Here is a 16,520-nt window from a genome sequence, read left to right as displayed (position 1 = left end):
TTATGAAATCACACTTTTATAGTTGTCAACCGTTTACAATGTGGGACAAAATTATACATCTCAACATTCATTTATGGGACACTTGTTACACAAAACCTTAGTAGAAACAGAAAAGTGCTTTTACACTTGATTACAAGCTATTTCTGATGATACATGTAACTTAAACATGGTAAGAAGACATCAATGGCTCAGTCTCTGAACCACTACAAAGACATGTGTAACAATTTTCCTAAGATAAGAAATCATTTAAGAGCCCCAGCACATTTTATCGCTGAGGAACAGGTCTAAACTGTCAGACAGAGAGTGATGTAAAGCCTGTGGTGGGCAGAGCAAAGTAACTTTGGGGACCACAGAAGGGTGATTAGGAACGTAATTTAAATGAATGTAAGGACTGGATGGCAACTGTGGCATTAGATAAACAAATACACGAGAGCAAGATCTTCCCTCGTGTCTTTTTTCCTGAGAAAGAGAGTGGTGAATTGCGGCTGTTGGAGCTCACTTTCTCTTGCGGGGGCTTCTGTCCGAGGAGTCCAGCTTCCTCTCTTCGGAGTTGTCCTTCTTTCCTCCTCGATTGTGAGACGCACGGCTTTTCTCAGAGGCCTCAGCGGCCTCTTTAGGTTTCTTACTCTTGTGCTCAGAGGCAGCAGGTTTTGACCTCGGGCCCTTAGGGGTGTGGGTCCGAGAGAAAAGGGCTTTCAGGAGCAAGATGGAGGCCACAGTGGCAAACAGGGTTAAAAGTACCAAGGGCCCAGAAATTCCCCTCACTTGCCCCCGCAGGACACTCAGGGCCTGGGATACAGGTGTGTCTGAGCTAGGCTGAACTGGGAATTTCTCCTAGATGCAGAAAAACACACAGACACACACATTCTCAGCAATTTGACATAAAAAATATATAACAGACATATATTGTTGCAGTCACACAAAACCTGTGCACTTGCAAAAAGACAGCTTTACAGGAACACAAAATATTTTGGAGGACTCCTACTGGTCAATTAATCATGAAACACTGAACACACACACACACACACACACACACACACACACACACACACACACACACACACACACACACACACACACACACACACACACGGTCAATCAAATTCCTGTATATAAATAAAAGCAACCTACACCTGTACTTAAACCAATAGAACATCCCAGTCAGATTAGTACTGAGAACCATCAAGAGCCTATGTTACCTTCAGTCCAGCCTCACTCAGCAGCCCCTCAAGTGTAGAGTCACCCAACTGCACTACAGGAAAGAACTCCCTCACATACTGCCTTTTCCACCAGGCCTGCGGATGAGTCCTGTCAGAGGCACACAACACAATTGCAAAATTTTGATATCACCCATCAGAGATGTGGAAGAGCATGACTAGTTTGTCATGTGTCTGAATTTTGTCTGGGCAGGTGTGAATACAGTAATCACACTCCAATGCGGACCAAAACAACCACACCGAAACCCTTGAGCAGAGGTGGTCTCGGTCTGGTCCCAAACAGACTCTGGATCTGTTTGCAAGTCGTGAGAATGTGATCTGACCTCGATCCAACCTAACCATCAGGTGTACTAAATCAGTTTGAGCTAAACGTCTCCCTTAGCCGGGTGTGAACCTGGTATGTTGCCCAGATAATTAGCTACTACAGCTATGAACAGATGCCACCTCTGACCTTACTCCTTGGTAAATTACACATAAATATGCACTAGTCCAGAACACAGCACCTTCTTTCTGTATTTACTTTTTTGCTCCTGCCCCAGACAGGTCGGACCAATAAGCGGAGACATTATTCTCATGTGGTTTGTTGTGACGCATCCGAATTTTTCCCTGTGTGAAAACAAACCAAACCAGGTGGAAACTGACCAAGTTTACAACCTCTTTAACGGACTCTGACCAGAACAAAGCAACTATAAGTGTAAAAATGACAGGCAGCAGGTTTATAAAATGTTTCAGTAATGTACAGCCCAGCAGTAATGGTCTTTATCATATGTCTATAGCTGCAACTACACATTGTGTTCTATACAGGTGCTCCAGAAAGTGTGTGCTCATTGTTCAAGCAGTGAATGTCTTTGCACTGGTGCTGTCCTCCACTTTCTCCTTTGTATGTTTTCGTTGTCAGACGGCATTTCAAGTTATTTATTTCAATCCTAAAAATATGTTAGGCTGCTAGCGATATTAAATTTGTGGTTAGTCACATAAACATGATACTGTGTTAGCAACAGTTCAAAAACAAGCAGTTGACTGGCTTCATGTGACTGAGAAAGAAAATGCAGGCCTTCATCCCCCCCAGGACTGATGGGGAGAATGCTAGCTACTCAGTGGGATTTGGAAGTGTATAATAATTGGAGTCAAAACTGGGTGCTAAAAAATAAATATATAAATAGACAGTTAAAGAACATTAAGCATTTTTCAGTCAACACACATTGTTTATATCCATTACTTGACATTACTAGAACCTTGTGTTGTACCATAATGTGTGTGTGAGATAAGGAATCTAAATATTTATGTATCAAAACAAGTTATTGTGTAAAAATACTACTCACCCATCCTCAGTGGTCTGGGTAAAGTGGTAGTGGTAAACCTTTGCTCTAATGAAAGCTGGAGGTGTTTGGCTAAAAGGGTACTGAGCTTCATCCACCTGCAGCAGACTCACCACTACAATAGAACAGAGACAGACAAAATGTAAACTTACTGAATGCAATTATAATCGATTCCAAAAGGGATGCAGTCGAATCGTCACATTCAGATTGATGAGTCAACCATGCATTTGTGCATATGCATTTTCACACCCCTAGTAAATTACACCTATTCAAACACAGCTTACCATCCCGTTTGCCCTGCAGCAGACGGTGCATTAGACCTGTAAACCAGGGGTTTTGGTCATGTTCCCCGCGAGCAGCCTCCCACAGCAGCCAGTCTAGCCGAGGCTGGTAGGGCCCAACAACTGGAGGAACTTCGCTCAGACTCTCCGGCTTGTAACTGAAGCTCAGTTCCTGCAGTGGGACAGGAAGACAGAGTGTGTGCATAACACAAAAAAAAACCCAAAACATTGGCAAAGGCAGTTTCCTGAAAGGCAGAGCAGGATACAGTGTGATTTTTATGTTCTCTCATGCCTACGTGAAGTTAAAATTACACACAAATAACTCAGTGCTGTGAATCGTGTTTAAGACGAAAAGGCTAAACGTGATGAAGTGGAATCAAGTCAGTTTTAGCACTGGTTTGAGCAGGGTTAAGTGGGCAGTTAGGGAGAACAGTGTATTTACTACTCAGGGCTCAGCACACTGCTACTGCACTGTGTAACTCTGGAGAAGAAGTCCGGAAAATGCTTACGTGAACAGCTTAACTGTATCTCTCAAAACTCCCGAAATGCAATGCAAGTGCATTCTTCTTCCCAACTGTAGGGGGAGCCCAGGAGCATGAAATACCAATTCAGTTTATCTACTGTGCAAGTTTATAAATCTTTTTTATGCTTGTTCTCCAATTGTACTACATTGGTTTATCACAGTTTAAACAGTATTTGACACACCCACACACCCACACCCCATGTGGCTGGAATTAAACTAGTTTAAAGCTTTGCTTGGAGACAATATTGCAGGAGAGCTTTTCTTCTTTTCATGACTTTCCACTGCGTTTTATTCTGATTGGGCCTCACTGGAAGCATACTTCGGTCTTTGCTGGGTATAAATGCCCATTCATAAAGACTATAAACAATGACACAGATGATAATGTATTAATCCATAATCTCTCTTTTAAGCCCTAGAGAACCTAACCAGCGCTTGGATTGTCCCCAGGTCTCATCTACACAGAGTTACAGGTGCTGTTATGATTATTAAAAAAATGTTTTATTGCACTCAAACCCACACAGCCTAGCACTAGAATTCCACAGCACAGGATGCTTGTTGTCGTTACAGTGCATTACAGGACATTGTACCATCCTCATTCAATGTCTCCCTTACCGTCCACGACTTCTTATCCGCGCTGCCTTCGATGATGAGCTCAGGCCGTCCTGCGGGAGGGACCATTCTGTGTTGGATGCCATACGCTGCAACCAGCTGATAGTTCTCCACAGCGCTGTAAGCCTTCCTCACCTCTGGGAAAATTTTGCCAGGCGGGCCTACCACGGCAGTGTATGGAACCTCAAGGTAAAAGACAGACAGCCAAATAAGTGACACTGAATATGAGGGATAATGTTTGTGAGAAAATAGAACATCTGTCTGACTGTCCGTTCTGAAAGATTGGTAGATAAGGTGTCTCCACAATAATCAGCAGAAAACATCCTTAATATGGCACCTCGGTAGAATGATCATGAGTATCAGTTCTAGAGCTACATATCAGTTTATTTTTGCACTTGAAACTATTAGAGCACAGGTTACTGTGGATACAAAGCCTTAATCAAAATAATGAATAAATAAACCCTACTTTGTAGACAAATCAGACTTCTATAATTACCAATGGGGCTGTAAAAAAAATATATATTGAGAGTATCGCCATGTTCTGCAGTACATTTAAAGATTGGTGGCAGACAGTGGTTTATTTAGTGTTGCGTCAACCTTGATCGACTGATAGCAGTGTTGGACTGTTCTCTACGGTCAGCTTCTTAAATTTTAATACTACACATTGTCTTGCTTACAGTACTGTAATATATTAAATTATACTCCCAAATAACCAAAGATGTCCCATTCTACCGTTTTTTGTAATGTTTCTATTTAGAAAACAAATAAGTAAAAACACTGCCCCCCAAAAAATCGTAATGCTCAAGTACTCAGTACATTGATATTCAATCTCCATTTAGTATTTTGAAAGATTTGGGAGGGAGGGGCAACACATGAGCCTCAACTACAAAACAGTTCATCAGCAAATGGCTCGATATAGGACACTAGTCATCACAGAAAATGTTACAAATTAATATATTACAGATGATTTAGCTGAATGCCCTTATTAATTCATGCACAATACCCCAGTTCAGAGTGCAACTACGTAAAAGCTTTAAAAGTAGATCTCCAGAGATCTCCATATTTATGCTGAAGACCAGCTGTATTTAAGTGTGTAAAAGTCACAGAACACATGTTGATACTATTTTATGAGCTGATTTCATTCTATTAAAAATAGTTTAAAGGTTTTAAGAAAAAGGAGGTGGGGTGGGTGATGTGATGGAATCTCTACAGAGCTTTTATAAAATAAATAAATAAATTAATTAAATTAAATTAAAAAGGAGCGCTTAGGAAATCATTCTAGCATGGAACTTTATTCCAGATCTTGTTTGGAAATAGCAAATACTTTTCGAAGCCTGTAAAAAGGCATCCAGGCCGGCTCTACTCTTCTGCATAAAGTGGGTCAGACATAACTGAATCTTTTCATGTGGCTACTTACTAGACTGAGGGCAAATACACCCACAGTAGCAGCAGTGAAGATGGCCCACTGAACGAGAGCCAAGAGCTTGTTCAGGATGCCTCGGGCACACACACATCTGCAACAGAGAACATTCGCAATGACTTGGTAACATTCTCACTAACTGTTAATAAAACCAGAAAAATAAACCAAACAGATCTTACTTAAGCATAGTGGCTACTGCTTCCCAAGTCAGGGAAAGCACTCCCACCCAAATGGTCAGAGCCTGGACATGCATCACAAACCCATCAAAGTCCTTACGACGGAAGTCTGTCGGAAAGAAATGGTTAAATCAGTATTGAATACGCATCGTTAATAACCAATGAATGAATAACCAATAAACATTTAGCAACTTTAAAATCACACCATCAACAACATGTAGTAGGGGACAGTTGGGGAAAGTAATATTTTTTATGTAGTCAATCAGATCCAAGTCGACTGTGCTTTTGGTCATCTTTTTAATTTCTCATGGCAACACCATCTGTGAAATCTGACTGCATTTGGGCAAACATGTCTACTGATTCACCCCGAAGACCATTTTAGAAGTTGCTTTTTTCAATTAGGTGTTTTTGGCTACTGCTATATTATTACATCCACGATACAAGAGGAAGATTTAAATAATATTTTAAGGCTGTAAACAGGGAGAGCTTGCCAAGCTAAAGTACAATCTCCACACAGCAGAGTTAGTTGGAACACATTGCTTCATAAAGCATTATAATATTTATTTGAACACAGACATTTGTACGTACTTAGGTTTAGCTCTTTCAGCTGGTACAACTGCGCTAAATTTAAGTGCGCTTGTAGCAATTTACCAGACTGTTTAGCCAGTTACAACTAGCCTCTGTTCCCACTTCCCCTGTCCACTGTATCTGATGAACATGTTGGGCTGCTACAGCTATTGTGACATTTGGACACACATTTACTGTTATTTGGCATATTTTTCATAAATGCTTGATTGTGAGTTTCCCTAAATACTTTTTTAAACCTTTATTATTATTTGGCAAAAAAACACAAACAAGGTTAGGTTGTGCCCTGCTCTATCCTATGCAAAATTCAAAAAATAAAATAAATAAAAGGTGCCAAAAGAGCACTATAAATGATCCCACACTTTTCTTACAAAAATAAAAAAGTATATTTATTTTTTAGAACAACCAAAAACTGCACACTGGCCCAATTCTGCAACTTAGTGTATACCAACGGATTTAGGAGACCCTGCACTGAATCGCTCAAATGTTAACTCACCTATTTTAGAGGAAACAAGCTTCTTTTCCCAGTTGATCTCCAGTTTGAAGAGTTTTATGGCAACAACCACAATAAAGATGTAGACAGCCAGCTTCACCAGAAACAACAGACCTGAGCTTAAAAACTGGCTCCAAGCTGAAAGTGGAATGCAAGCACAGAGAGAATTTAATAGAAGTTCTAGGAAGTCTGTTTCACACAATAATCTATCACCACAATTTAGCACATAACACCCACAACACTCCTCTTTCCAGCTCAACAGCACAAGTGTGGTCAACGGCACTTAGCTGTGGGCTCAAAATGACCACATTTACAGCAAAATCCATATTTCAGATAAGGGCATACTCTTAGTCTTAGCCTTTTTCTTGGGGCAGCTGAACTGCTCATCATCCAGCAGAGAAAAGCTCAGTGCAATGGTCAGCAAGTGCAACAGGCTGAAACCACCCAGGAGGATGAAACACAGCTGCAGAAACACCTAGAAGGAGAGAAAAAAAACCCCAATAACAAACACAAATACTGTGGTTTTGTTTAAATGAGAATAATGGCTGCCTGAAAACGTGTCTGTCTGTCTCTCTAGTGTGATGCTGTCTAAAAGCAGGCATCTGCAAGGTGGTGACTGGTTGCACATGTGTTGGAGGAGGCATGCATCAGTCCTCCCCTTCCCAATGTCAGAAGCATTACAGATAGGGGAAGAGAACGAGTGGACTGAGTAACTGGCTTACTAAAAGTATGGAGAACTGGGTAAAATAAATAAGTATATATAGCGCCAACATGGCGACTGTGGTTAGCATTGCGCACAGTGATCGGGAGGGCCATGAGACCCACTTGAGAGAGCCAGACCGATAATGCTCTCTGGGACTCCTGACTATTGATGGCTTTGACATCACCAGGAACCAAACTAACAAGGCCATGACAACAGGACCAGTTGGGCGGAAAAGTGTAAGGCGCACTCTTTAGCGAGGGAGGGTCTACTTGTGTAATGGCTATGGTGATGGAGACAGCATGCTAGCTTGCAAGTTTATTTCAGAGGTTACTTCCCCTTAGCTAGTTTAAATCCTGGTAACTACAAACCTGTAAGACCAACAGACACTTGCCTCCATGCTAAATCTTTTATAATCGGTCCCATCAGGTTTTCAGACTGGTATCGTACAGCTTGTGTTCAGAAACAGATAGCCTTTCCTCCATGTTGAAGGAAACTACCAGACACACCCACAGCTCTCCTACATCCCTCAGCTCGGCCGATGCTTGGCACGCCACAAGTTGAAAACGCCTGAACTTCATATGACCCTGTACGTCTGCTGTGGCAGAACATTTAATGCTGCACTTGCTGCTAAGTTGTACGCAGTGGAAATCTGCATCTGTGGTGAATTCTAAGCAGCTTTAAACAGTTGCACCACTTGGGAGCCCTAGGAAAAACGTTACACAAATAACTTACCTGGATGTAGAAGGCGGAGATTCTCAAACTACGAATTGGAGCAAAGAACATCAGCAGGGGAACGACAATCTCAGCTTCAATTATGCAAACTGCACCAAGCTTTGACAGCCAATCCGGGAGCTGGTGGGCATACCAGGCCAAAGGGGTGGGGCTAGCTTGAGTCTCATAATGCCGACCCAGTGCTGTAAATGAGGTTGGTAGATGGTGGATGATGAGAACCCCCTGGACTCAGAGTGAGGCTGAGGTAAAGTCTTTCACTGATCTGTGTAGATTATGTTTTGAATTCTGATCCTAGAGAATGTTTTAAGATTTTATTTTTTTTTACCAATAGTAGCAGGAAACAATAAGACCACATTCATCTTGAGCACAAAAATACACACCTGTGAGGTCCCACCAGGAAGGGTCACCGCTGGCTAGCTTGCTCACACCTGTACAAAACACAAGCCTGAAGAACAGCCAGCGGGTCAGCCAGAAGGTCACAGAATCGTGGTGCCCATGACTAGAGAATTTTCGGAGAAGGCCAAAGGGGGCTACCAGGAAGGCCAGAAACCCCGCCTCCAACAGCAGGCTGTCCCTGTAAGAGAAGAAGCTTTCTTTATTAAGGTACCTCAGGGCTGGTCCAGTGTTTTTCTCTCCAACACACTCACTTCCACTAAAAGGTTATTAGATGGATTAGTTCTTTAAGAGCAGGGAAAACCCTCATATTTGCATAACTACTATATTCTCATGCTTTTAATTCCTGCATTTCCCCTTAAAGCATCTAGTTCTGTGACCAAGCATATTTTATTTATTTATTTATATAAATAGTTGACTGTTTTCTTGTTTTTACATCACATTTGTTTATTTTAACTCTAGTCTAGTCTTTTAAACACACTCTAGAAATGGCAGTCCATACTTAATCCATTTGTATAAATATTATACAGAAAGCTATTGTGTGTTTCTGAAGGGTTAGACATGTAGTATAATCAAATTTCAGCATAGTTTTCTAAAGTCAAGGTAAATATTCTGCTCATCCAAAATCCACTAAACACAACAACAGATACCAGTTTTGAAATATCATAAGGGCAAACTGTGTGAAACTTGTGAAGGACAAGGTTACTGATTACTAGAGCAACAACTGCTCGATACACACACATAATATCTATTCACTAAGATTTGTATTTATGCAACTTGTTAACATAGCCAGGGTAGCATCTAATGTACTTTTGGGTTCTGCATAAAGCTAGGTAAACAGCCTGGGGCATGTGCAGACAAAAGAAAGTTATTCTCTGTCACACACACATGCGCAAACACAGCCTTGAACTGCTGCAGGTGTTGATCATTTCATTTGCAAATAATTCAATGGATTAGTGAGATTACAACTGGTTTCTAAAACCTGGCTGATGGATGCATCAATGACCTGGGGCAAATCCACAAGTGAAGCTCATTATCAACACTTAAAGGACAATACAGGACTTACCATTCAGAATGAAGGAAGTCTCCTCCAACCTATTAATAACAAAAAAGAAATTAAACCAGTTAACAGAAATAACGGAGACACAGAGGGAACGAACTGATGTTTACTAAAATTCATCATACATTTACAAATATCCTTGTTGTCACACAAAAACCTCAACTAAAAACAACGTAAAAGGATTTTATTCCAATATTGATCATTTTTATTCAGCAGGACATTCTGGCACAGTGTCGGATGGACATGATGGACTTGACAGATTTGCATCATGCCAGGAAGGTAAATAAATAATAATAATAAAAAAAGACAAAAAAGGATTTATGCAAGAATATGCTGGGGTCACTGTGGAGACTACAGAGTCTGAGGTCTAGCACATAACTCCAGGAGCTTTCAATCACTTTACTTCAGACTCTAGATGCTATAGTGGTCTGCAAAATAAACACACTGGATGAGGGTCAGAGAAACACTGTGATGGAGATGCTACTCACAGTGTAGAGAGAGAGGTAAAGGGCCCAGAGACAGAGGTAGACCAGGCTGTCTCTGAGTGCTCCTAGCAGTACGGCTCCCAGGCTCAGGAGCACCCCCAACAGGCAGATGATTTCCAGGCACTGCTGGGGTCCAAGGCCCAGGGTCGGACCCAGCCAGAAAAGGGACGGGGCGGCCTGCAGCTGCTCCAGCAGAGGACTCGGTGTACGGGGCACCAAGAGACGCACAGGCACCACACCATCATCTCCACATAGACCTGGATTCATACACACAAACACAGTTTTAAGCAACAGTGGACAACTTTCCATTTAACAGTTTACAAATGTAACCAATTTTGTTGTCAATCCTTTAAAAGATGAACAACTAGAGCTGGGCGATATGATCAAAATATTGTATCACGATATTTAAAGAAATTTTCACAATAACTGCGACAGACGTGATCGCAGAAATAATGCTTTGGTAGAGACAGGCTCTTAAAACTATTCAGATACTCTCTTGTACTGAGTACAGTGATTTCTACTCAAAATATGCAGCACTTCATCCAGTTAAACTAGACTAATTACATTGTTTGCAATGAAAATGTGAAGTTGATCAGTGTCCTTTAAGCGCTGATGATATCCTCAATATGCTTAGAAAAGCATCACGATAACATTTTTTACAATATGATAATTTGTCATGTAGCCCAGCCCTATAAACAATGGATTCAATTTTAGAGCTGCAACACCAGCAAAAATGAAATTTTAGAATTCATATAAGTGCAATTGTGGTTTTACTGAGGTTGTGTGAAACAGCACAAGCACAGGGATCATCACACACTGCGCATGCTGTGGAACAGCAAAAAGTTCGGAGGCCAGTTGCACAAAACCAGAGGCCAGAGCCAATTTTTTTGGGGTGGGCATATTTTTGTGGAGGATTCAGGTTAATCACTAAAAAAAAACCCAGACAACAACAACAACAACAACAACAACAAGGAAGCCATTCTTCCCCATTTTTGGCAACAGCATTCCGCGGCAGTAGTGACGCCTTTACGGAGAGTGTGTCTGGCAGCTTGGTACCAACGCACAAACATGTATACCGCGTCAAGGCCAACGTGTGAGTCATGCCGTTTTCATTCAGTTCTTGCTCTCTCTCTCTGACCTATTCACTATTCCTCTCTCCCTAATTCTCTGGCACAGGATCTTGCTCTGCCTTAAGCCACTCCGCCCAAGCAAGAGAAACGTACATTATAATCAGAGCGGAAGACTTTCAGCCCTCAGAGGAATGCAGCAGTAATTGTACAGCATGCGTAGTAGTAGTAGTCAAACCTTTAAGAGGTCGGACTACTTGACTGCTGAGATGCCAATGATTTTTCCCATAGCAGCTTGAGGATTACATATTAGGGGTGTAAATCTTTGCCCCAAGCAAGATGACTATGATTCATTAGGGAATGATTCAATGAATCACAAAATCTCAAATGATTTGATTCCGTTGCTTTCGGGTAATTCAGAGTTTTGCATATTAAACAAAAATGCACTGAATACGCAAATGTGACAAGAGGAAGTACTTAGCGTTGTGCAGTGCAGTAAGATATGAAGGGGAGGGAAAAAAAAAAGCAACAAAAAAAACAACACTTACATTAAATTACTTTTCCATAATTTCATTTTTTGTAATGCTGGTTTCTTTTAGTAGCTAATAATAAACCAAAAGACCAGATATCTGCATAGTTTTGTGCTTTTCCTGCTCAAGCTCACCTGTTTCAACTTGCCTAGTTCAGACTCACACCAACAAATTAAAGTAAAAGGATCGGTTCCATGGATCAGCCTAATTATCTGATCCCCGATCCAGCTAATTTTGTTAATATCGGGACCGATATCCGGTCATAATATCGGATCGGTGCATCACTATAAATAAATAGTGTAAATAAATAAATGTGGCGTGCACAGGTGCAATAGCACAGATGCAAATAGGCCTACATTGCTCCAAACTGTCAATCATTTGAACCAGGTGCCCAAACTAGCCCACAAATCACATACTGGTGCCATTGATTATAACAAATCCTAACATTCACAGGTCACAGAACTTAAACTGCCACCTTCAGACTGATGCATCATGGTGTATTATTTTACAGTTAACACACGCATAACACAGAGCAATCAGACCCAGTGCACCAGAACTAACAACTATTAGAACTAGACTGTCCATCTATATTAGATCAGAGCTGACAGGGGAGCACGTGGAAAGAGCAGAGTCTAACCCCAGTTGTGTCTTATATTGAAATGCAACCATTTTCTGCAGAGCCAACACCTCACCCTGATCTACCCTCTTGAAAACAGGTAGTTCCAGGTTAGTTTTGATTTCCTTTTCACTAACAGCTAACCGCCAAAGATAGAGGTGTATAAAGCAAGCAAACAGGAATGACAGCCTCCCCAACGTACGAGTGAGGTACTGTAAATCTCGGTCACTGTAACATCTTTGTGCATGCTCAATCCAAACAGCCCTGGGCAACCCCAGCTAAGCTATGTAAATCATTTGAGTTGTTTGTATATATGTATGTATGTATATCCCGATACATGTCTCTACGTAGTGTTGCTGTCCAATTAAAAATAAAAACAACAACAACAACAACAACAACAACATGCATCTCCAAAATGGTGAATTTACAGAGGAAGGCAAAAATGCTCTTAACTTTGAATAGAGGTCAATGTAAAATGTAATTAAAATCTTTCTATAATTTCTATTGGTCCATTTATCCAGCAATATATTTACATATTACACAGGCCAGCTACAGGTCTCAAATGATGGAGAAAACTAAAAACAGGCAAACGTCAAGATGCATGGTTTTATTGGACAGCAGTGCGCATTATGGCTAGTGCTCAGGGTTACGGTGCTATTAAGTTCTGCTTATGTTCAGTGTTTAGACACCGGTGTTAATAGAATAAGCATCTCTCATTATAAAGTTTACTACTGAACTAATGCTAGTGGATGACAGGTGGGTCAGTTCTGACAGTGACCGTTTTCTGGAATCACACAATATTTGGGCACAAGGCACAAATATTCCCTAGACAGAACGCTAGTCCATCATAGGGTACTGCACACATCCGCTGACTGACACACCCGCATGGGGCAATTTAGCATAGCCAATTCAACTACCATGTGTTTATGGGAGGTGGGAGGAAACCAGAGCACCCAGAGGAAACCCATATTCTGGTAACTGTAACTGGCAGGGACATTTTTAGGCATTCCTTATATATTTGCATTATATACTGCTTTTAAAAATTTGTATCCAATTGAATCAGGAGCTTTGTAGTTAGTTTTACTTATTTAAACGTTAATATTATTAATGTTTTGAAAGACGTTATTCAGAACTATGGCTTAATATTTAGAACCACCATTCTGCTTTCCTGGGGGCAGGGCTTGGTTGTGCCACTGCTCCTAGGGCAGCCTTTTCTATGCATGCCAGCACTGCCTGAACAAATACCGAGTGTTTTCAGTGTATCACGTTTATCACTCTGTTGTGTAGATTGGAGTTGTGGTGTTGGGTAACGTTGCTGAGAGACACTTATCCTCAGGCGATTTTTTTCTGGAAGAGGTCCTAAACAGTCACTGGGACACCTTGTTTGGGTGGTTATGGATCATACATCATCCTGTAGTCCATGACTTCGGTCTACAAGTTTATGAAAAACAGAGACACGCCGAGCTGTGATGAACCTACAGCTGGATAACTGTGAATTTCCATATATATATCCCACATATCACGGCTGCAATGCAACCCAGACGGCAAATGAGTCCGAGCCCATGTTAGGCCCACATTTATACATAAATACACCTTCGTCCAAATCTGGATGCCAGAACACAGCTGGCATAGTCGTGCCAGTTATGGTCCACAAAAATGCTCTACAAGCAATTTACATGGCCGGTTGCATATGGGCCACGTGTGACCCAGTGTGCAGATGACATTACAAGCCTTAAATGTGGCCTCTCCAGCTGGGCCTCAGTACACTTGCTGCTGCCATATCTGACCCGTAAGTGACTCCTTGCAATCAAGCGCTAGAAGGGGGAAAAAAAGCATTGACCGATCTCCAAAATTGCAGTGTTCCTCACTTTCTATGGAAGTTAACCACAAATGGCACAGTTGCCCAGAATGCTTACTGTACAAACAATATGCATGGTAGGTTGCTTGAGGGCCCAGAGCTCAAATGCCATTGGAAACCTTAAACGTGGCTGCTATTGGGGGCCAAAACTGGCCCAGCTATTTACTTGCTGTTGCCATAATGAACCACGGGGGCTTTAACTGGACCCAGGATCATCTCCTATTGAGGAAAAACGTTGCATCTCCAAAATGGCTACTTTACAGGAGGAGTAAGGAGCCTACTACAGCCTTCTTAACTTTCAATGGAAGTCAAAGTGGAAAGATTTTCTTCCAGTCATATTGCAGCAGCTCTTGAAAAACGGCAAAAACGGAGATACGTGTTTATTGCAAAGACAGCGGCTTTTGTTTTTACAGCAACGCGATTATATGCGCCCTGCTCCAGAGCCCATCTCTCTGTCTCCAGCTTCCGCTCTGTGCAGGATAGGAGGACACGTCTGGTTAAGGGGGTATAAACGTGGACACGGGGAGTGATGACGGGTCATTTTCGCACGTGCCGCAAGGGGATGCTGAGTCTCCTCCCCCCCCCCCCCCAATTTTCCGAAATCTGCTGAAGTGACTCGACTTTGCTTAAACTCTTCCACCACTACCGCTTTCGGTTAGAAGCAATGCCTTTCACAACCTACTCGGTCAAGGCGAGCTTCAGACCGCCAGCAGATGCCCTGGCTGTGGTCAGGTTACCAGCTGGCACCGGTCTGAGCGCTAGCATCAAGGCTGAGACCGCGGCTGCCACGAGGAAACAGAGAGAAGTTAGCTCGCCTCGGCAGGAATTTCAGTTAGTCAAACATTCAGCCACCCTCCGGTCCTTCCCTGGACCCCGTCCCCTCCATTAGGCAGAGGGGACCGGGTCAGCCGGGCGCGCGCACGGTTAGTAGCCCAGCTATTAGGTGTCTGCAACGCTCCTGAACAGCGGAGAAAGTTTGGTGTCGACTCTGCAGCCCGACCACGGCTATGAGCGCCGCGCCCAAGCCCCACTACCGCCCTCTGAAAGAAGTGACACTTCCTACCTGGTATCTGGATGTAGATGGATGCAAAGGCGAACAAATACACGATCGCCAGACTCCATAAAAACATCTGCGCTGGGATCCGGACTTCTCCCATTTTTCCAGACTTCACTCCGAGGACCGCGCTGACACTTTTTTCCCTCAGAAAGTCGAGGAATTTGAACGTCTGAGCGGGAGTTTGGGCTTTGAGGGGGAAAAGGCCAGTGGGAAGAGAGGGGTGGGGCTTATTCTGCACATGGAGCACATGCGTACAGGCCCGCCTGAGAAACGAAAGCAGCTCCTTCAGCGCTACGCAGAGAAGCGTCCAAATAGCCCGGAATGAATCTTGAATCTTCCTTGAAAGTCCATTGGCTTTGCTTGATCTGTGCCTAATGGGCTCAGATGACAAATATAGAGATGTTGGGATCCACATAGCTAATAGATCAGGCGAAAATACAGGAAACAAAATCTGAATCTATGATCTATTCGGGTCGGACTCTCTAGAGTCGGTTCTTTTCAGTGAATCGTTCGAGCCGAGTCTCACGGCAGATTAACAATTATTCACGTAAATAAATACATTGTAACGTCTGCGTAATGTGTTTACAGGTCCGAAAAAAGGTTTATTGAAAAATATAACAACTTTAAGCATATTTATATATTTATCCATAATGTCACACGGTGGAAAAAAGAAACACTACCCCGCTTAACAAGTAATTAATGAATAACTAGTATTTAATATTTGAATGAAATGAATGAATCTCGTGTTCGCTCAAAGTATGAACAGACAAACCACATTTATCGCAGTGTACGACGACTGCTAGCCGTATGCATGAAATTGTAGAAGAGTGTAAATGCCTGGTAGAACCTGGTAGAAGGTATAAATGGCCATGTCACTGCACAAGTGTAAGATGTCTATTTCTGTTGTGAGCTGCTGTAACTGCTGCAAATTCCTTAAAATAGCCTGCCTGTTGATTCCGACGTTCCGTTCATTTGAACGGTTCGAAGGAATCGGTTCCGTCAACTGAATCGAAACGTCATATCGCTTTTCTAGGGTGGTGTGGCACATTGTGACACAGCTGGCGGCGTCTACACGCTCAGAGGTCAGTCAAGGTCACTCCTGCGTCCGCGTTGTGGCCTAGCTTAACACATTAGACTAAAAGCAGTCATTTGGAAGACTGAAGTACTGAAGTAATGGTTAAATTAAATTCTTTAAACATATTTTGCATTTTATGTTTAATGCTTAGGCCTTAAAAGTGCACAGATCCAGGCCAGGAGATTTTGCTAAATTTCTCTTGATGATGTATGTTGCACATTTTATTTATTTGTTATTTGATTTTTAATGTAATATTTTTGCTTTAGTTAAAATAAACAACAAAACTAAAACTTGTAAAAGCTAAAACCGCATCATACTATC

At 42.1% G+C, this 16,520-nt stretch overlaps 1 protein-coding gene across 1 annotated transcript; it reads right to left on the bottom strand.

The window, feature by feature from the left end:
- lmf2b (lipase maturation factor 2b) lies at positions 1-15,577 on the bottom strand. Its single transcript, XM_072672959.1, has 14 exons — positions 15,131-15,577; positions 10,000-10,253; positions 9,518-9,546; positions 8,439-8,632; positions 8,059-8,240; positions 6,969-7,098; positions 6,627-6,761; positions 5,549-5,654; positions 5,367-5,463; positions 3,953-4,132; positions 2,821-2,989; positions 2,540-2,651; positions 1,200-1,308; positions 1-834 (listed from the first exon to the last, which is right to left on the bottom strand). The coding sequence occupies exons 1-14, from the start codon at positions 15,537-15,539 to the stop codon at positions 496-498; spliced, it is 2,445 nt and encodes an 814-aa protein (XP_072529060.1). The 5' UTR covers positions 15,540-15,577; the 3' UTR covers positions 1-495.
- Positions 15,578-16,520: the final 943 nt, after the last annotated feature.

Source organism: Salminus brasiliensis, chromosome 2 (genome assembly GCF_030463535.1).
Source record: "Salminus brasiliensis chromosome 2, fSalBra1.hap2, whole genome shotgun sequence".
In the NCBI taxonomy this organism is placed as follows: domain Eukaryota; kingdom Metazoa; phylum Chordata; class Actinopteri; order Characiformes; family Bryconidae; genus Salminus; species Salminus brasiliensis.
Note: the sequence above shows the minus strand (reverse complement) of the source record. Positions and strands in the feature narration are given on the sequence as shown.